Source organism: Rhinatrema bivittatum, chromosome 2, assembly GCF_901001135.1.
Source record: "Rhinatrema bivittatum chromosome 2, aRhiBiv1.1, whole genome shotgun sequence".
NCBI classification, from domain to species: Eukaryota; Metazoa; Chordata; class Amphibia; order Gymnophiona; family Rhinatrematidae; genus Rhinatrema; species Rhinatrema bivittatum.
The window spans coordinates 451,630,483-451,651,506 of NC_042616.1; the positions used below are offsets into that span (position 1 = coordinate 451,630,483).

At 45.0% G+C, this 21,024-nt stretch overlaps 1 protein-coding gene across 9 annotated transcripts in view; it reads left to right on the forward strand.

The window, feature by feature from the left end:
* UBN2 (ubinuclein 2) overlaps nt 1-21,024 on the forward strand; it is a 586,373-nt gene that overhangs the window by 22,280 nt on the left and 543,069 nt on the right. For all 9 annotated transcript variants that reach the window (XR_003854673.1, XR_003854671.1, XR_003854674.1 and 6 more), the window contains exon 2: nt 16,281-16,373. Coding sequence is in view for 5 of the 9 variants with exons in the window: in XM_029590354.1 (XP_029446214.1) it covers nt 16,281-16,373 (93 nt within the window). In the remaining 4 variants the exon portion in view is untranslated. The remainder of the gene's footprint in view (nt 1-16,280; nt 16,374-21,024) is intronic.

A 21,024-nucleotide genomic window follows, 5' to 3' on the forward strand; every position in this document is an offset into this window, starting at 1 on the left:
AAGGTAGTTCAGTGGTACAGGATAGCTGCCCCCTGGTTTTGGCATGGATCCTTCTGCCTTTTCTTGGGTAGAATTTTATCAAGGACTGCACGCCTTCCTTTAGGCACAGTCGCTGGCCCTGGCTAATCTTACAAGTCAGGATTACAGGCGGTGAAATTCCACACGCCTGGTGCTATGGGTAAGCTTTGGGGTATGCCTGGAGCTTGTCTTCCTGATAGGGATCCAGATGCACGGATGATGACTGATCCTTACCACCTAGAGGATGGGGAAATTCCTTCCAGATTGGAGCTGTATAGAGCTATGTTGCTGTTCTTTCATAGTTGTTACCGGCTCTGATTTCCCAGACATTGAAGATGATGGGAGTACCTGGGGCTGAATCTGTTTGAGCCAAAGAAAGATCCCATTTCGATTTCCTTGTGTAAAGCCTAATGTTTCTTTCCTATTATGGAGGGATGCAAACAAAGAGATGCCGAAGGTTAATTAATAAAACAATATTCCATAAATGCCCGACTCTAGGCCTGAGTTTCACCTATTATGGAGGCCATTCAAGAATTGATCTTGAATGGTGCGCCCCGGAAGCTAAGTTTAAAAGGGGACGAGTCTTGGAAGGACTGTATACCCTGGATCCAGTTGCGAGAGAGTAATTGCGTTTTCTGAAAGTGGATGCGCTTGTATGCGCTGTTACCAAGCGGATGATTATTTCCTTAGAAGGGGGAGCACCTTGAAGGATACACAGGATAGGAGAATTGAGGCTGTCCTTAAGTAGGCCTTTGAAGCAATGGTAATGAATTTGCAGATAGCTTCCTGTTCCCTGGTGGCTTCTTCTTGTTTACTGCTCTCTCAGGAGATGGATGAATCTGGTGTAAATTCCAGGGCAGTGATGGAACCAGCATCCACGTTTTTGGCAGATGCAGGCTGCGATTTGGTCCGCACTTCGGCCAGAGGGGTGGCTTCGGTAATTGCGGCTAAGCATCAGCTATGGCTGAGAAATTACAACCAAGATTTCTAACCTTACAAAGCTGCTCTTTAAAGGACCATTCTTGTTTGGGAGTGAGCTGGAGAAAATGGCCAAGTGGAGTGAATCCCTGGTTTCTCGATTACCAGAGGATAAGAAACGGGTGTCGCGATCCTTCAGCACAAGAGGTCGTACTAAGTGTTTTCCGCAGATAATCATGTTGAATTAGCCATGATATCTCAGGATGTCCCTCTGGTCCTCTAGGTGGCGGAGTACCAAAGAGCACACAGAGTTGAGCTCTGTGTGCCTGCCTGTGTACGTCACCATGTGGCTTCTGCGTTGCAGGTTGCAGGCGGAGCTCTGTGTCTCTCACTGCTACATTGTTTGGAACTGCAGGAATTAACTTCTCGTAGGTTCAAACAGTGAAGTGAAGATGCCAAGACTGCCTGGGTTCAGATCTTGCCTGTGTGGCAAGATTGTCAATAACCAATGGACATATACTCTGTCTGCCTGGGGCCCCAACCATGACCAGGCCAACTGCAGGGACTGCGGACGCATGTCCCCGAGGGCACACAGAGAGAGCAGCGAAAAATTCAAAAGCTGAAGGAGGCAGCAGCAGGACCCCCAGACTGCACAGTCTGTCCAGGGATCTACCTAGTCCTCTCTGGGGCCCAGCCGGGAACCACTGAGAGTGAAGGAGCAGAGGGGCCTGCTCAGTAGGGCCCCATGGAAGCACGTCCTGGCCGCCTTGATGCATGGAACGTCCGAAGAGCAGCAACTCTATAGACCCAGGCAAGTTGCAGATGAAGCGCCTAGCGCATTAAAGCATCGACGCGAAGCAAAGCACCAGATTGACACACGTGCATTGAAGCAGGGCACCATGAGGAGAGAGCAAAGCGTCGAAACACGTCACTCGATGAAGCTACCCACTGATGTTCCAGCCCTCAGAGACACCATGCAGACCCCTCAGAACAAGGGAGGCCTGCAGACCACCAGGTCTCGCATGCAGCAGATATGGGTTCGTCATCTACAACCCAGCCATCATCTCTGTACAGAGACCCTGTCCCAGATTGGGTAGGTCTGTCAGATGTGGAGTTAGTCTGCTTGGGAGTCGATGGGATCATCTCAGTCGTCCAACTGTTGTCGACCTCAAGGCGAAAACAAAAGGGATCTCACCTAGAAGAACCTCCTATTATTCTAAATTCGTGGAGAAGGTGGGAAGTACCCCCCAACATCGAAACCAAGAAAGTGCTGGACTCTTGAGTGAAGGTTCTAGGTATCCTCAAGATTTTTGAGTCACCGGCGGAGCCCGACTGTGCTGCCTTCACATGAAGTTCTAGATGACTTTATGACCCAGGCATGGCTGCTATCCTTTTCAGGAGCGGCAACCTCGCACAAAACGGACCTGAAATTCAGGATATGGGGGGGGGGGTTGGGGGTTTCACCTTTTTACAGCATGGTGCAGCTTCCTCATATCTCTATCATGGTAGAATTGGCCATGAAGAAGGCAAAGAAACCCCAGCTGTGAACGCAAGTGCCCCCTCCTCCCCCCCCCCCCCAGATTCGACAGCCAAAAGACGGGAGGTTACAGCCTCCTCCTCCAGTGGATAGCGTAGAAATTGAGAGGACAGTTCTAACACACTTGGACTTTCCACGACCAATTCAGGATGTACTAATCTCCTCTAGGAAGCACTCAACTAGGAAGAGCTACCAAGCCAAGTGTGCCAAATACTTGAGGTGATGTGGAGAGCAGGGACTTTACCCCTTCTCATGCCCCCCAGAGCGCCTGCTATATTATCTTCATTCCTTATACCAAGCAGGCCTAGCGACGGCATTGGTCAGAGTGCATGTAAGTACGATTGCAGCTTACCACCTCCCTCAAGATGGCTCTCCAGTATCGTGCCACACCTCAGCAAGGAGGGTCAGTGAGCTTACAAGCATTAGTCCATTATTCACCATCCCTGGAGCTTTACCATGACAGTGTGACATTAAGGACTCACCCATCATTCCTTCCCAAAGTGGTGTTAGCCTTCCACCTTAATCAGGCAATCACGCTCCCGACTTTCTTTCCGAAGCCGCACTGATTGGAGGCAGAAAAACGGTTTCACGCACTGGACTGCAAACGTGCCCTAGCGTATTACTAATGACATACGCAGTCTAATTCCAGAGCTTCTCAACTATTTGTCTTTCAACCCGAATGTCCCTAGACTTCCCATCACCAAAAGGACATTATTATTGTGGATTTCCCAGTGCATCGGATTCTGTTATGATAAAAGAGCGGAAACCTTGTCTACCGCACCAAAGGCTCACCAGGTCAGCAATGGTAGTCACTTTGGCACACTTGTTTGAAGTGCCTATCCAGGACATATGCAAAGTTGCCATGTGGGCGTCATTACACACTTTCACGACACAGTACTGCCTCAATCAGCTAGCATCTGCAGATGCGGCAATAGGTTGAACCATTCTGCTGGTGGGAACAACAAAGGAGATTGTCCGCAAAGCGGTGCCAGGTTGAGCACACTTCCATGCAAGAACTGGCGTGGACTACATGTCACCTCCAACGCCAGGGAATGCTCAATCTTTCAGCTGGGGACCCCCCAGATATCATGGCTAATTCAACTTGCTTATCTGTGGAAAAAGGCAAGTTTGCTTAATGTAAATGTTTTTTTCCATGGATAGCAGGGTGAATTAGCTATGCTAACCCACCCACCTCCCCGGACGGTGCAATTGCAAGCTTAGATAACTGACTGAGGCAGGCTGGGAGCCACGTGGTGCTGCACACAGAGCTCAACTCTGTGTTCTTTGGAGCTCTGCCACCTAGAGGACCGGAGGGACGTCCCTAGATATCATGGCTAATTCACCCTGCTTTCCACGGAAAACAGTTTACGGTAAATAAACTTGCCTTTCAGATGTTTTCGACCCTACAGAGGAATGACTTTTCAGAGGACTCTACCTTTGGGTAGATCTCCGTCCTTTTTTTCCCAGGTAGCCCAGACAGGGTGCAGACTCAGGTTGAGGAGCACCTCTAAGACTTCAATGAAGGTGTGCTGACCCTTCTTAGGGAACAGGAGATAGGTCGCCTCTTTTTTTTTTTTTTTTTTTTAATCCGAGGTGAGTCGAGATCACGATAGACCAGTGGGTTCTGGAGGTGATAAGAGATGGCTATGCCCTGGAATTTTGCAGTGTTCCTCGGGGCATGTTCATGGTATCTTCCTGCAACTCTCCGTGGAAGAGACAGGTAGTGGAGTGTACATTGTGATTCCAGTGCCCATGTCTCAAATTATGGCCAATTCCATTTATTTTGTTGTGCCCAAGGAGGACTGCTTTTTTCGTCCCATCCTGGATCTCAAAGGAGTCAACTGTCATTTGCATGTGACTCGTTTTCACATGGAAACCTTGTGCTCAGTGATAATGACAGTACAGTCGGGGGATGACCTGACAACTCTGGACCTGCCACATGCGTACCTGCATTTAATAAACATGCATTTAATAAACATTTGGATTTTCAGAAGGCGTTAGACAAAGTCCCCCATGAAAGGCTTCTAAGAAAACTTAGTCATGGGATAGGAGGCGATGTCCTTTCGTGGATTACAAACTGATTAAAAGACAGGAGACAGAGTAGGATTAAATGGACAATTTTCTCAGTAGAAAAGCGGTACAACAGTGGAGTGCCTCAGGGATCTGTACTTGGACCAGTGCTTTTCAATATATATATATAATTGATCTGGAAAGGAATACGACAAGTGAGGTTATCAAATTTGCAAATGATACAAAATTATTCAGAGTAGTTAAATCTCAAGCGGATTGTGATAAATTGCAGGAGGACCTTGCGAGACTGGAAGATTGGGCATCCAAATGGCAGATGAAATTTAATGTGGACAAGTGCAGGGTGTTGCATATAGGGAAAAATAACCCATGCAGTAGTTACATGATGTTAGGTTCCATATTAGGAGCTACCACCCAGGAAAAAGATTTAGGCATCATTGTGGATAATACATTTAAAATCAACTCAGGGTGCCGTGGTGATCAAAAAAGCAAACAGAATCTTAGGAATTATTAGGAAGGGATTGGTGAATAAAACTGAAAATGTCATAATGCCTCTGTATCGCTCCATGGTGAGACCATACCTTGAATACTGTGTTCAGTTCTGGTCATCGCATCTCAAAAAAGATATAGTTGCACTGGCGAAGGTACAGAGAAGGGCGACCAAAATAAGGGGTATGGAACAGATCCCCTATGAGGAATGGCTAAAGAGGTTAGGGCTGGTCAGCTTGGAGAACAGACGGTTGAGGGGGGATATGATAGAGGACTTTAAAATCATGAGAGGTCTTGAACAAGTAGATGTGAATCAGTTATTTACACTTTCGGATAATAGGACTAAGGGGCACTCCATGAAGTTAGCAAGTAGCACATTTATGATTAATCGGAGAAAATTCTTTTTCACTCAACACACAAGCTCTAGAATTTGTTGCCAGAGGATGTGGTTAGTGCAATTAGTGTAGCTGGGTTTAAAAAAGGTTTGGATAAGTTCTTGTAGGGGAAGTCCATTAACTTCTATTAATCAAGTTGACTTAGGGAATGGTCTCTGCTATTACTGGCATCAGTAGCATGGGATCTTCTTAGTGTTTAGGTACTTGCCAGGTTCTTGTAGCCTGGTTTGGCCTCTGTTGGAAACAGGATGCTGGGCTTGATGGACCCTTGGTCTGACCCAGCATGGCAATTTATGTTCTTATGACAAGAGCATCAACAATTTTTGTATTGCAGTTTTGGGGCACCATTATCAGTACTGAGCGCTACCTTTTGGTTTGGCCACTATGCCCAGAACTTTTTCCAAGGTTATGCTGGAGGTGGTGTTGACGGAGTTGAGAATTGATGGGCTTCTGGTACACCCGTATTTGGGCGACTGGCTGATTCGGGCTAAGAGTCTGGAAGAGAGCCTTCCAGTCTTGTGCAAAGTGATCTCCTTGTTGCAGGAGCTAGGATGGATCGTGATCCTTCGGTTCCATCACCATCGATGCCGATACTTCCATCGATTCCGCCACCGATGCCCTCAGTGCCGCGCCCGATGCCTGAACCGATTCCACCGGTGACTGCATTGGTGCCATCTTCAGAATTCACGATTCTTCAACCACTGATGAATAAATTGGACACTTTACTCGATGCAATATCGAAGAAACTGAGAGACATCGATGAAGAACCTGTTCCAGGACCCTCTGAAGTTCCCAGGCCTCATCAGCCTCGGTCCCCCTTGCTTCCACCGATGCCAAAGGGGACACCGTTGGTGCCACAACCAGTGAGGTCCCCAAGAGATACAGGCACAGATACAGAGTTCTCAGAAGAGGACATACTATCTGAACCATCACCTCCTGAGGACCATAGGAAGTCTCCTCCGGAAGACTTATCTTTTTCAAACTTTAAGGACATGGCGGACACTATTCCTTTCCAGTTGCACGCAGAGGTGGATTCCAGGCAAAAGACACTGAAAGTTCTACAATTTGTAGACCCTCCCAAGGAGATTTTGGCGGTGCCAGTGCATGAGGTATTACAAGAACTCATGTACCAAATATGGGAACATCCAGGTTCACTGACAGCGGTAAACAAGAGGTCAGATGCCACCTACTTAGTCCAACCAATCCCTGGGTTTCAAAAGACCCAGCTACCTCACCAATCTGTGGTAGTGGAGTCGGCCCAGAAAAAAGCAAAAAGGTTAAAATCTCATGCCTCTACACCACCTGGAAAAGATAACAGATTCATGGACAACTTAGGACGTAAGGTTTTCCAAGGATCTATGTTGGTATCTCGGATTGCATCTTACCAACTTTTTATGAACCAGTATCAACGAAATCTTTGGAAACAAGTATAAGACCTAGTTCTCACACTTCCTGATCAATATCAGGAACCCTTTCATCAACTGGTGCATAAAGGCCTAGAAGCAGGCAAACATGAAGTTAGGGCGACTTACGACAGTTTTGAAACTGCATCATGTCTCTTTGCTTCAGGAATAACTGCTCGTAGATGGGCCTGGCTTAAGGCATCCGATCTCCGACCAGAAGTACAGGAGAGACTGGCCGAGCTAACCTGTTTGGCGACAAGGTTAAAGAAGCAGTTGCAACTATTAAAGACCACACTGAGACACTTAAACAACTCTCATTACTGCCTCAGGAGACACAACCCCCAGCCAGGAGACCTCCTAGAAGGGATATAAGGCGTCTTTACTACCGCCAACGCCGCTACTATCCCCCATGAAACCGAGCAAGACCATCTCGCCCAGCTCAGCGACCTCAGGCTAGGCAAAGGCCTGCCAGGCCTCAACCTCCTCCTCAGACTGCATCAACGTCGGGATTTTGAAAGAAAATCAGAGAGCAGCAACCAAACCCACCAATCCACTTCCACACCTGCCAGTAGGAGGTCGGGTAGCCTTTTTCCATCACACCTGGACCTCCATAACCACAGACCAATGGGTACTATCCATTACAGCTCATGGTTACCGATTGGACTTTCTCACTGTACGAAAAGAAACTCCACCAATCTCATCTTGGACAGTGAACCACCATTCCAAAATTCTACAAACAGAATTATCCACCCTTCTGAGAGCCAGGGCCATAGAACCAGTTCCCAGGCCTCGGCAGGGCAGAGGATTCTACTCCCGCTATTTCCTCATTCAACAAATTTCTCAAAAAAGAGAAATTCAGGATCGTATCGTTAGGCACCATGCTACCTCTCCTTCAAAGAGGGGATTGGCTCTGCTCTCTGGATCTTCAAGACGCCTATGCTCACATTCCCATCTTTCCTCCTCATCGCCAGTACTTGCGATTTTTGGTCGAAGGACAACATTTTCAGTACTGGGTGCTCCCATTCGGCCTAGCCTCAGCACCTCGAGTGTTCACAAAGTGTCTGGCAGTAGCAGTGGCACATCTTCACAAACAAAAGGTGCATGTATTCCCTTATCTAGACGATTGGCCATCAGGAGTCAAACACAAGAAGGAGCGCTCAATTCCCTCAAGCTCACAGTCCACTTGCTTCACTCCTTGGGATTTCTCATCAACTACCAGAAATCCCATTGCACACCATCTCACCTACTACAATTCATCGGTGCAGATTTAAACACCATCATAGCAAAAGCTTTTCTTCCAAGAGACTGTGCTCAAACACTCGTTCTCCTGGCACACTCTCTTTGAAATCAATCCCAAGTTACAGCTCATCAGTGCCTCACCCTACTCGGACACATGGCCTTCACAGTTCACGTCACTCCCATGGCCAGACTGACCATGCGACTATTGCAATGGACACTCAAAACTCAGTGGATTCAAGCCATTCAACCATTGTTCACTCTCATTCAGATAACGCAGGAACTGCGTTCCTCCATCCTCTGGTGGACATCAATGAACAACTTGCTCAAAGGTCTGCCTTTTCAGCATCCAATTCCGCAAGTGACACTAACTACAGATGCGTCCACCTTAGGCTGGGGAGCACACATTGGTCATCTGAAGACCCAAGGGACGTGGACAAAAACCGAAGCCTCTTTTCAAATAAACTTCCTAGAGTTTCTAGCTATACGTTATGCGCTACATGCGTTCAAGGACTGCCTTTCACACAAGACTGTGCTGATTCAGACAGACAACACAGTAGCCATGTGGTACATCAACAAACAAGGAGGAACAGGTTCCTACCTCCTTTGCCAAGAAGCAGCTCAGATTTGGGACTGGGCCCTAGCACACTCAATTCTTCTACGAGCCATTTACCTGGCAGGCATCCGCAACATAATAGCCGATCGCCTCAGTCGTCAGTTCCAACCACACGAGTGGTCCTTGGATCCAACGATAGCAACAAAGATCTTTCAACGCTGGGGTCAACCAACAATAGATCTCTTTGCATCCCATCTGAACTACAAAGTAAACAATTACTGCTCCCTGTTACAACAGGAGAACAACCTACCAAAGGACGCCTTTGCTCGCCATTGGAACTCAGGCCTGTTATATGCGTATCCACCGATACCACTCATAACCAAAACTCTAGTGAAGCTGCAACAGGACAAAGGGACCATGATACTCATAGCCCCATACTGGCCTCGACAAGTATGGTTTCCCACACTGCTAGACCTCTCAGTCCGGGATCCCATTCGTCTGGAAGTAGCTCCCACTCTCATAACTCAGGATCAGGGTCGGTTGCGCCATCCCAATCTTCAATCCCTATCCCTGACATGGATGTTGAAAGCTTGATCTTACAACCACTCAACCTTTCAACCACTATATCTCAAGTGCTGATAGCTTCACGTAAACCTTCCACTAGAAAGAATTATTCCTATAAATGGAAACTGTTTACTTTGTGGTGCACTCAGAAATCTTTAGATCCTTTCACTTGCCCCACTACCTCACTACTAGATTACCTGTACCATCTTTCAGACTCTGGTCTTCGGACTTCATCTGTAAGAGTTCACTTGAGTGCAATCTCTGCTTACCATAACAAGATGGGAGATGCACCTATCTCTACATAGCCTCTCGTCAGCAGATTTATGAAGGGTTTAACTCGCCTTTAAACCTCCAATTCATTCCCCTAGCATACAATGGGACCTAAACTTAGTATTATCCAGGCTCATGCATTCCCCATTCGAACCCATAGACACCTGTGACCTTAAATTTCTTACATGGAAAACTGTATTCCTCATAGCCATTACATCAGCTAGAAGAGTCAGTGAACTACAAGCACTTGTCACATACGAACCTTTTACAAAGTTCCTACATGACAGGGTGGTCCTCCGTACTCATCCAAAACTCCTTCCAAAAGTAGTCACGGAATTCCACCTGAACCAATCTATAGTTTTACCAACATTCTTTCCAAGACCTCACTCTCACCAGGGAGAAAGAGCCTTACATACCTTGGACTGGACTGTAAACATGCACTATCCTTCTACTTAAACTGCACTGCAGTCCAAAGGAAATCCAGTCAACTATTTGTATCTTATGATCCAAACAAACCAGGTAAAGCAGTGGGTAAACATACTTTGTCAAACTGGCTAGCAGACTGCATTCAGTTTTGTTATGAAAAAGCAGGCCTTACTCTTCAAGGGCGAGTAAAAGCACATTCAGAGAGCGATGTCAACCTCAGTAGCACACCTTCGCTCTGTACCTATTCTGGACATTTGTAAAGCAGCAACATGGAGTTCTCTTAACACCTTTGCAGCTCACTATTGTTTAGACAAAGAAGGAAGACAAGATTCAGCATATGGACAATCTGTCTTAAAGAACTTGTTTCCAGTGTAACCCCAACTCCTTCTACAGCCAACCTGCTGTGATCTTCGGCTGATTCATTTCAACAACAATACTTCACTGTTGCCTCAACACAAAATGACTCAGCCTCTAGCTTGCTAATCACCCATATGTGAGGACTAGCATCCTGCTTGTCCTGGGATAAAGCAAAATTGCTTACCTTGTAATAGGTGTTATCCCAGGACAGCAGGATGTAGTCCTCACGAAACCCACCCGCCACCCCGCAGAGTTGGGTCCGATACGTTTTATTATTTTATTTTTGGCTAACGCTAATTGCTACAAAACAGACTGAAGGGAGACCCCTGTGGCAGGGAATATCATGTCATGCTGGGCATGCTCAGTAGGCACTCTGGTGCCAGTCAAAAGTTTCATAGAAACTTTGAGAGAAGTTTTTCCATATATAGGGCCCCATTACTGATGTCACCCCATATGTGAGGACTACACCCTGCTGTCCTAGGATAACACCTATTACAAGGTAAGCAATTTTGCTGTTTTGAAGTAGGCAAGCATGATATCAGATCATCCTATGATATCTTTGATACTCCTACCAGAGTATCTGCAGCAGCTGTTTCGGCAAGAAGATGGGCCTGGCTCAAGTCTTCCGACCTTCGCCCTAAGGTGCAAGACAGGGTATCTGACCTACCCTGCGTAGGAGATAACCTATTTGGAGAACAGATTCAACGGACAGTGGCGGAACTTAAGGACCATCATGAGACTCTGACAGCTCTCTCTGATACCTTCTGACTACTCTTCAAAACAGCCCTTCTGAAAGGACTCTAAGAAGTCGTCCTTCCAGCCAAAGAAGTCCTACCCGCCACCAACCAGATCCCGTGCCACGAGACCTTTTCAAAAGGCCCAGTCTCGTCAGACACGGAAACAAAAGCCACAAGCAGCTCCTCAACCAGGTCCTGCTTCAGGTTTTTGACTTCCACCTAGAGAGCAGCAGCCAGCTACCATTGCCTCACATACCAGTGGGAGGCAGACTACCATTTCAACAACATATGGCACTCAATTACCTCAGACCAATGGGTACTGGCTATAATTGCCCAGGGTTACCATCTGATCTTTCTCTCCATGCCACCGGACTCCCCACCTCTGCCGACGTGGAGAACATCCGATCACTCCATCCTTCTGGAACAGGAGGTCTCCCTCCTTCTCCAATCCAAGGCAATAGAACCCATGCCCTACTCTCAGCACGGTCTAGGGTTCTATCCCAGTACTTTCTAATCCCCAAAAAATCGGGAGGCATTCCTCCTATTTTGGTCCTACTGGCCCTCAAGTACCTCCAGCAGGAGAAATTCAAGATGGTAACCTTTAAGCTCGCTTCTTCCTCTCCTACAAAGAGGAGACTGGCTCTGCTCTCTAGTCCTCCAGGATGCATACACTCATATTGAGATAACTCCATCTCATCGCAAATACCTAAGGTTTCTAGTAGGCCCAAAGCACTATCAGTATCGAGTGCTTCCATTCGGCATAGCCTCTGTGCCACAAGTCTTCATGAAATGCCTCGTGGTGGTTGCAGCCTTCCTAAGAACTCAGGGTGTTCACGTCTTCCCATACCTAGACGATTGGTTAGTCAGGGCTCCCACTCAGCAAGCTGCTCTGTTGTCCCTCAGTCTAACCTTACACACTCTAATTTCATTAGGATTTCTCGTTAACTATGACAAATCCTCTTTAGTCCCATCTCAAACCTTATTGTTCATTGGTGCAGACTTGGACACCTTGCAGGCAAAGGCTTTTCTGCCTCTATAATGAGCTCTCACTCTCGTGTCTCATGCACACCAGCTGCAGTCTCAGCACTCCGTGACTGCACGTCACTTTCTCATCCTCTTGGGACACATGGCGTCCTCAGTTCAGGTCACACCAATGGCCCGTTTGGCCATGAGAGTCATGCAGTGGACTCTAAGGTCTCAATGGACTCAAAGCATTCAGCCCCTGTCGACCATTGTTCACGTAATTGGCTCACTCCTTCAGTCTCTAGCCTGGTGGAAAAATCAGAGCAATCTCCACCACGGCTTGCCCTTTCAGGCTCCAGACCCTCAAATAACTCTCACCACCGATGCCTCCAACCTCAGCTGGGGAACCCATGTGGCCAATCTGCAGGCACAAGGATCTTGGTCTCCAGAGGAAGCCAAACACCAAATAAATTTCCTGGAGCTTCGAGCAATAAGATATGCTCTCAGGGCATTTCAGGATCACCTCTCAAATCAAGTTATCCTGATCCAGACGGACAACCAGGTGGCCATGTGGTACTTCAACAAACAGGGAGGCACAGGCTCCTTCCTTCTGTGTCAGGAAGCTGCACAGATATTGGGTGGAAGCTCTCTCCCATTCGATGTACCTCAGGGCCACCTGGTTACCGGGAGTGGACAATGTGTTGGCAGAGAAGCTGAGTCGCATCTTTCAACCACACGAGTGGTCTCTCAACCCTTCGGTAGCGAACTCCATCTTCCAACAATGGGGATTTCCTCAGACCTCTTTGCGTCTCCTCAAAACCGCAAAGTAGAGAACTTCTGCTCTCTCATTCGCAGCAAACACTCTCAGCCCAGAGACGCATTCTCCCTCTCGTGGACAACCGGTCTGCTCTATGCATTCCCTCCACTTCCTCTTCTCTCGAAGACTCTCGTGAAGTTACGTCAGGACAAGGGAACCATGATCCTGATAGCACCTCACTGGCCATGCCAAGTGTGGCTTCCAATACTGCAGGATCTCTCCATTTGCAGGCACAGTCCCATAGGAAAGGACCCGCTTTTGATCACTCAAAACGACGGGTACCTCCGCCATCCCAGTCTTCAAGCCTTGTCCCTGACTGTATGGATGTTGAAAGGTTAATCCTTCAGCCACTTAACCTTTCTGAACCAGTTTCCTGTGTCTTGATTGCTTCACGGAAGCCTTCCACGAGAAAAGCTTACTCTGACAAATAGAAAAGGTTCACGTCATGGTGCTCTTCTCAGTCCCTTGATCCTTTTTCCTGTCCAATCACGAAGTTTTTGGACTATCTCTGGCATTTATCAGTCAGGTCTAAAGACTACTTCTATCAGAATGCATGTCAGTGCGGTAGCAGTCTTCCATAAAGGTATCGGGGATGTTTCTATATCTGTACAACCCCTTGTAACACGTTTTTTGAAGGGCTTGCTTCACCTCAAGCCTCTACTGCGTCCTCCGGCCCCTTCTTGGGACCTTAACCTGGTTTTGGGTTGGCTCATGAAACCACCATTCGAGCCTCTTCACTCTTGTGAACTTAGATATCTCACATGGAAAGTGATTTTCCTTTTGGCAATCACTTCAGCTCACAGAGTTAGTGAATTACAGGCCCTAGTTACCTATCCGCCTTACACTAAACTTCTGCAGGACCGGGTGATACTCCGCACTCACCCTAAATTCTTACCTAAGGGAGTTTCGGATTTTCACCTCAATCCATCATACTACCTACCTTTTTTCCCAGGCCCCATTCCAATCCAGGAGAGCAGGCTCTGCATACCCTTGACTGTAAACAGGTTCTAGCATTCTATCTAGACCGTACAGCTGCCCACAGGACAAGCACTCAATTGTTCGTCTCTTTCCACCCTAACAAATTAGGGCAGCCTGTGGGTAAGCAGACTCTCTCTTCCTGGTTGGCGGCTGCATATTCTTTTGCTATCAGGAAGCGGGCATTCCATTTCAAGACCGTATTAAAGCACACTTTGTGAGGGCCATGGTGACTTCAATAGCACACCTGCGATTGGTGCTGCTTCCTGACATTTGCAGGGCTGCCACCTGGAGTTCTCTCCATACTTTTACAGCCCACTATTGCTTGGACAAAGCCGGAAGACAAGATTCAATCTTCGGCCAGTCTGTCCTTCGTAACCTGTTTACAACGTGACATACCAACACCCTTCTGCCTGCCCGGTGGGGTTCAGGATGCCCTCTACCAAATTCCATCCCAGTTGTTGTGCCTGTTGCACGCCTTTGGGTACATTTGGTGCATGCTCGGACATCCTCAGCTCGGTACTCACCCATATGTGAGGACTACCATTCTACTTGTACTTTGAGAAAGCAAATGTTGCTTACCTGTAACAGGTGTTCTCACAGGACAGCAGGATGTTAGTCCTCACGAAACCTGCCCGCCACCCCGCGGTGTTGGGTTCGTAACGTTTTATTTTATTTTTTGGCACTGCCTGTAGCTTTTAAATAAGACTAAAGGGGGACCCCTGCTGGCTGCAGGGTTAGTGCCATGCTGGGCATGCCCAGTAGGGGCCAGTCAAAGTTCTGGAAACTTTGACAAAAGTGTTCTGGGATTGGGCTCCATCCTGTGATGTCACACATGTGAGGACTAACATCCTGCTGTCCTGTGAGAACTCCTGTTACAGGTAAGCAACATTTGCTTTCCCTTGCTTCTAAAAATTATTAGCTAATGCTCTTGCTTTCTAGATATACAGAAGACTACTATCTGTTTCTTTCAGGTCATAGATTGCTGGCAGATTGCTCAGATTGGGTTGGAAGGAACTCAAGACATGACAGGGATGTGCTATGATGCAGTATGGGCAGCAGCTACAATGCCTACCCTATTGTGCTCCCATGAGGGACAGAAACAAATTAGTTGGGCAGGAGATATTTGGGCTTTTTGTTTAAAAAACAAATAAATAAATTCCTATCTAGAACCAGTGTTAAAGACCTATTAAGTCCGTGGAATCTGGGAAACCCACCTGGGTAGTGGCACGGCAAGGCAGTACTCCGAACAAGACTAGGATTGGTCTTCTGTCCAGCCGGCCCCTTCCCTCTCTGGTTGAGTTCTTGGGTTCTGGGGGGCTAGTAGGTCTCTGTGGGAGCAGTATATCATAGTGGTGAGTCCACATAGGTAAGGATTGGTACTTGGCAGGATCTGGAACTAGACAAGACAAGGGTGAAACAAGACAAGGACAGGATACTAGTACAAGCAAGACTGGATACTGAAACAGACAGCATAAGACCACAAGGCAGACTAGGGCAGGCATTAGACAAAGTAGACAAGGGAAACACCAAACAAAGAACATAGAAGCCCGAAGGCAGGGTACAAGAGAATAGGCCAAAGGCCTGAAGACAGGGAGCAAGGCAAAAGGCCTGTAGGTTGCAAGGCAAAATAAGAACAAGGGTCAGGTCATGGAGCCAGAAGTGATATTTTGAGAAGAAAAGGTTGTTATTGCAAGACAGGCTTATGTAGTGCTGGGACTTGGGTGTGGCAAGGGCAATGAGGAAGAGCTTGACAAGACTAATGATAAGGCATACTAAGGGCCTTTGGTGGGGAGGGTTCATGAATGCAGGATAAGGCTGCATAAGAGGCGAAATCCTAACAAGACCAGGCTTTGCACTATTAAACTGTAGGGATTGCTCGTCTTTATCGGAACTTAGTCACTTGCAACAGGATAATCTCAAAACTTGTTCTTACTTTATTCCCAAACCAGCAGCAAAAGAGTTAAGTCTTAACATGCATGTTCAGATGTTCCAAGTGTGCATGATCTATATGCCAGTTTAAGCCACACCCAGGCTAGAGTTCTTTGCAGTTACATGAGGAAGTCTGTGCTGGTAGTGAGCTTTTCTGTTTTGACAGCCTCAGAAAGAATTTGATTTATAGTAAAGTCCATTGTTACAGACTTGATTGAGCTGTTTGCATTTCTATCTTTTTACTTGGAGGGGAGTTCCTATTCACAGTCCTTGTAATTCAGCTATTTGTTTGCAGTCCCGTGCTCTGTTTCCTAGGTCTGCATGTCTTTTCTCTCTGAAATGGCTGCCACATTCTCCATCTTGTATAGTCCAAATGTGGTCTTATCACAATTTGAGGTTTCATAACACCATAGCATTAGTGCATCAATACTGTGTAAGCAGCAGTACTTTTTGAGCCATGGATGAGTGTTACTACAAGAAAGCTATGACATGTTCCTGTAGTTAGTTTCCAGGTTATTGGGCAGATTGTGAGAATAGTTTTTTTTATACTTTTTTCGTAAAATGACTCGTACTTAATTTTTGTATTGATTGTAGAAGTTGAGTTTATGGGTTTCTTTTAAAGAGGAATAAAACTTTTTTTTTTTCCTTGCTATCCTCAGAAAAAACCTCTTAACTCAGAAGATCCATTTAATGATGAGGTGCGAGAGAGGAAAGAGATGGAAATAGAGGCCAAGAAGTTTGAGGCAAAATATGTGAGTATACATTTATTTATTTATTTATTTATTTATTTATTTGAAAGCTTTTTACCAGTATTAGTGTGAAACATATCGGTTTACATTAAAACTGAAAGATAGAAAATTACATGGAACAGGGAGTGGGGTAACGGGGACTAAAGAGAGAAACTGCATAAATGATTATAGGATAGGCAGAAGGAAGAGGAAACAAATAAGCATAATAAGTAACATGATTATATCATAACATTAATACAGAGACTGATAACAAAGGTGGATCCTATATTGTCAAAACAGTAAATATAATGTTAATAAAGACTTTTAAATCTTTTAAATCTTTTATATTTATAATTTTACCCATAGAGAACACAGTGCTTCTTGAAATCAAAAGATTTTTAGCTTAACTTAAAAATCAATTAAAGGCACCAAACTGACCCGAAATTCAGAATATAAAAGATTTAAAAGATTTAAAAGTCTTTATTAACATTATATTTACTGTTTTGACAATATAGGATCCACCTTTGTTATCAGTCTCTGTATAAAATACTTTAATAGTTTTTCTCTTTTAATTCTAGTTTGAATGCCATTAAGAATTCACTGTTCCCCCCCGACGCAGCCGCGTTTGGCGAAACACGGGTCCGTGTCGGGGGACCCGGTGTTAAGTTAATTTTGCATCTTTGAGCAATGGAGTTGCCGACTTGACAAATAAAAACATTTGCATATTTAAAAAATTTTTTGATGCTTTGGGACTGATTTAATTTTTCTGTCTCTCCGTGGTGATTTACTTATATATCATAACATTAAAATGATTTAAAAAACAACCTAACAGCTTGGGGGTGATAGGATTAAGTGGTTATAGGTTATGGGTTTTGGGTAATAAATCGTAACAGAGAAATATCAATGAGAACACGGTAGGGTAGCAGGGTAAAGGATGGCATGTCAGGAAAGTGTCATAAAGAATAGATAGTGATAGGGGATGCATGAGGAGGGGCAGACCTCATAAAAAGACTAAAAGACCTCAAAGAGTACTAAAAAAAAAAATATACAGACCATCCCTCTTAATTGTCTGACAGCTGTGGGAGGAAAATAAGTGTATATAGGTCATAGAATGAATTTTTGTTATCTGGAAAAATTAATAGCAAAAATTACAAAATGCTTTAACAATTCCACAAGGCACAAGAATGATCATACTAACATGTTGTAGTTTCAGGGGCAATTTACCGACCAACCGGTAATGTGTTTCTTCCACCAGCATGGCCGCACATGCGCCATTTTTAAAGGGCTTCCAACCAATCCGGGACAGCCACGTATAGCGATCAAAAATCAGCGTCCAAGCTGTCATTATTTAAACCAAAAATTGATCTAAAATTATGGTGTACCATTCAATAGCAGTGTTTAAGCCTGCAGGATGAACGCTGTTAAGACAATAAATCCATCTTTGCTCATGAACATTTAATAAACTTTGTGGATCCACCCCCCCCCCTACAAGTAACTTGGATGTTATCTATGACCCGCCACTTCATATCCACAAATTGATGTGCATATTGTATGCAATGAGATACTATCGGAGCCTGTATTTTTGCTGTGCTGAAGCAGCTATGATGCTTGGTAAGTCGTGTACGTATTGGCCGCTTGGTTCTACCTATGTAATATTTATTGCAAGGGCAGATAATCATGTAAATTATATGAGAAGCAGTACAATCTGAGTAAGACTTTGCTATATGAATATTGCCTGTTTTGTCAGTCCAAGATGGTCCTGATAGGGTTTGTGCACACAGAGTATTTTTGGCAAGGCCAATGTCCCAACGGAAGATCGATTTGCTGAGTCAATTCGGGACATATAAGAAGATCCCTTAAATTTTTGCCTTGACTAAAGGCACTAGTCGGAAGTTCAGCAAAGATAGGATATACTTTTAAGACATGCCAATATTTGCATATGATTGCTGCTATGCATGCTGATTTTAACGAGTATCGTAACGTACATACTAGAGGATCTTGTTAAGAGTCAGTGGGTTTTTCCAGCAAAAGCCATTGTCCTTGAGCATTAGAGGCTCGTTTGAAAGCTTTTTTGATTGTGCTAGAAGGATATCCGCGATTGAGTAGTCAGGTTGATAAGCGTTGAGCTTGTATCAAAAATTCACTTTTGGTGGAACAAATGCGACTGAGGCGCAAGAATTGTCCTATTGCTAGACTGTTTTTTAAACTATATGGGTGACAACTTGAAAAATGTAGTAAGACATTTCTGTCTGGAGGTTTTTTGATTAATGAAGTTTTCAGGATATCTTCATGATGTGTAATCAAAATGTCCAAAAAATTAAATTTGTTGCGTATTGTATTGCATTGTAAAGTGTAGGTTGATGTCCAAAGAATTTAACCAATCCAAAAATTGATGTAAGCTAGATTCTTTGCCGTGCCAAAAGAAAAATGTCATCAATATAACTGTTCCAGTGAGAAATTTGACTGAAAATCGGTGCTGGGTAAATATGTTCTTCAAAATTTGCCATGTATCTACATTTAATTATAGGAGACTTTAACCCCATTTAGACAAAACACCAAGAGAACCTTAGCCTGTGAAATGTTTTTAAAAGCAATGGAGGCCCTGGGATGATCTCAATTTGTCTCGAAAGGCACTCATAAAACGGGTTACACTCTAGACCTAATATTCGCTACTACCAGTAATTGCCTAATTGATACTTTGCTCATGATATTGCCCTGGTCTGATTACCAATTAATAAAAGCGGCGATAGCCTTCACCAACCAAATCCATAATAGTATAGAGAATAAGCTTACTTTTACCTTTAGGAAAAAGCTAGAGATGGAAGTATTTGCTGAAGCAGTAGAAAATAAGCTCCATAAACTAAATCAAACCAATTCCACATCTGCAATTGATTCCTGGGATAAGATTGTCCATGACATAGCTGAATACCTTAGTCCTGTCCAGATGAAAACTATTAGTCGGGCTGATACAGTACAGTGGGCTCAGACGGAACGCACTGTTAACCCGCCATTGGACGCGCGTTTTCGACATGCTAGCGTTACACCTTATTCAGTAAGGGGCCGAAAACAAGCGTCCAACCCGCCGAACCTAATAGCACCCGCAACATGCAAATGCATGTTGATGACCCTATTAGGTATTCCTGCGCGATTCAGAAAACAAAATGTGCAGCCAAGCCGCACATTTTGCTTTCAGAAATTAGCGCCTACCTTTCTTTGGGCACCGGGTAAGTACACAGAAAAGCAGTAAAAACTGTTTTTCTGTACACCCTCCGACTTAATATCATGGCGAGGTCCCGAAAGTTTCGAAAAGTGAAAAAAAAAAATTGAAGTCGGCCCGCGGCTGTCGGGTTGAAAACCGGATGCTCAATTTTGCCGGCATCTGGTTTCCGAGCCCATGGCTGTCAGCGGGCTCGAGAACCAATGCCGGCAAAATTGAGCATTGGCTGTCAAACCCGCTGACAGCCGCCACTCCTTTTGCCTGTTTTTACCGCCGGGCCTCATTTGAATAGAGAATCGCGCACACAGGAGAGTGGCCTGTGCGCGCGCGTCGGGAGAGCGGGCGTTCGCCCGCTCTCCCGCGGACTTTAATGTATCGGCCCGAAAGAAAGGTGCAACTCCAAAAATAAGCCCTGGTACAATGATGAATTAAGAAGCATTAAACAGAATCTTAGAAAATTAGAGAAACAATGGCGGAAATGTTTGCTGAATCCCTAGGAAACTATAAATCTTTCCTTACAAAATACCGTAACTAACGAATAAGACAAAAAGATTACTGTGCTAAACAGATTCACAGGGTTATATTTAATTCTAAACAGCTCTTTGAGGTTATTACATATTTAATTAAAAGACCCAACATCTTCCATCTCGAGAAACTATAACTTCACAAAGGCCATTTATGCCACTGTACTCTTAGACAAAATCAGTAAGTTGAAAACACAATTCCCTACCTGTTCAACAAAAGCACCTGAAGATTTGAATGGCATGGTTAAGTGGTCCACATTAAACAAAGTTTCAAAACTGGAAATTAGTCAAATCATTACTAAAATTAAATCTGCCATTCACCCAGGTGACCCAATTCCAGAGTACATGGGGTTATCACTGACAATCACAACATTTAATTAACCTCTCTCTCTCAGAAGGAACTGTTCAAATGGGTTAAAACAAACTGTGATAAAGCCAATCCCAAAAAATAAGACTGGTATAACTGACGATTGGGATAACTATCACCCAATATCCAACCTGTCTTTTCTCACAAAAGTTCTTGAGAAAGCAGTGTTATCCCAGCTTGTAAATCACCTGGAAGATAAAAAAATATTCTCTCCCCAAATCAATTTGGATTTAGGAAATATCACTCAACTGAGACATTACTCTTCTCATTAATGGGCTTGGTTTTACAAGGGGCTTGATGCAGATGAATCTTATTTTCTTGTGCTAATTGACTTAACTGCCGCCTTTGACACTATGGACCATAACCTGTTATGCCATCAGATGAGAAACATTGGGATCAAAGGCAGGGTTCTCAGATGGTACTCTTCATTTCGATCAAACTGGGCAACCATATTTATCCCAGGACAAGCAGGATGCTAGTCCTCACATATGGGTGACATCACTGATGGAGCCCCAACACGGAAAACTTTGTCAAAGTTTCTAGAAACCTTTGACTGGCATCCTGAGC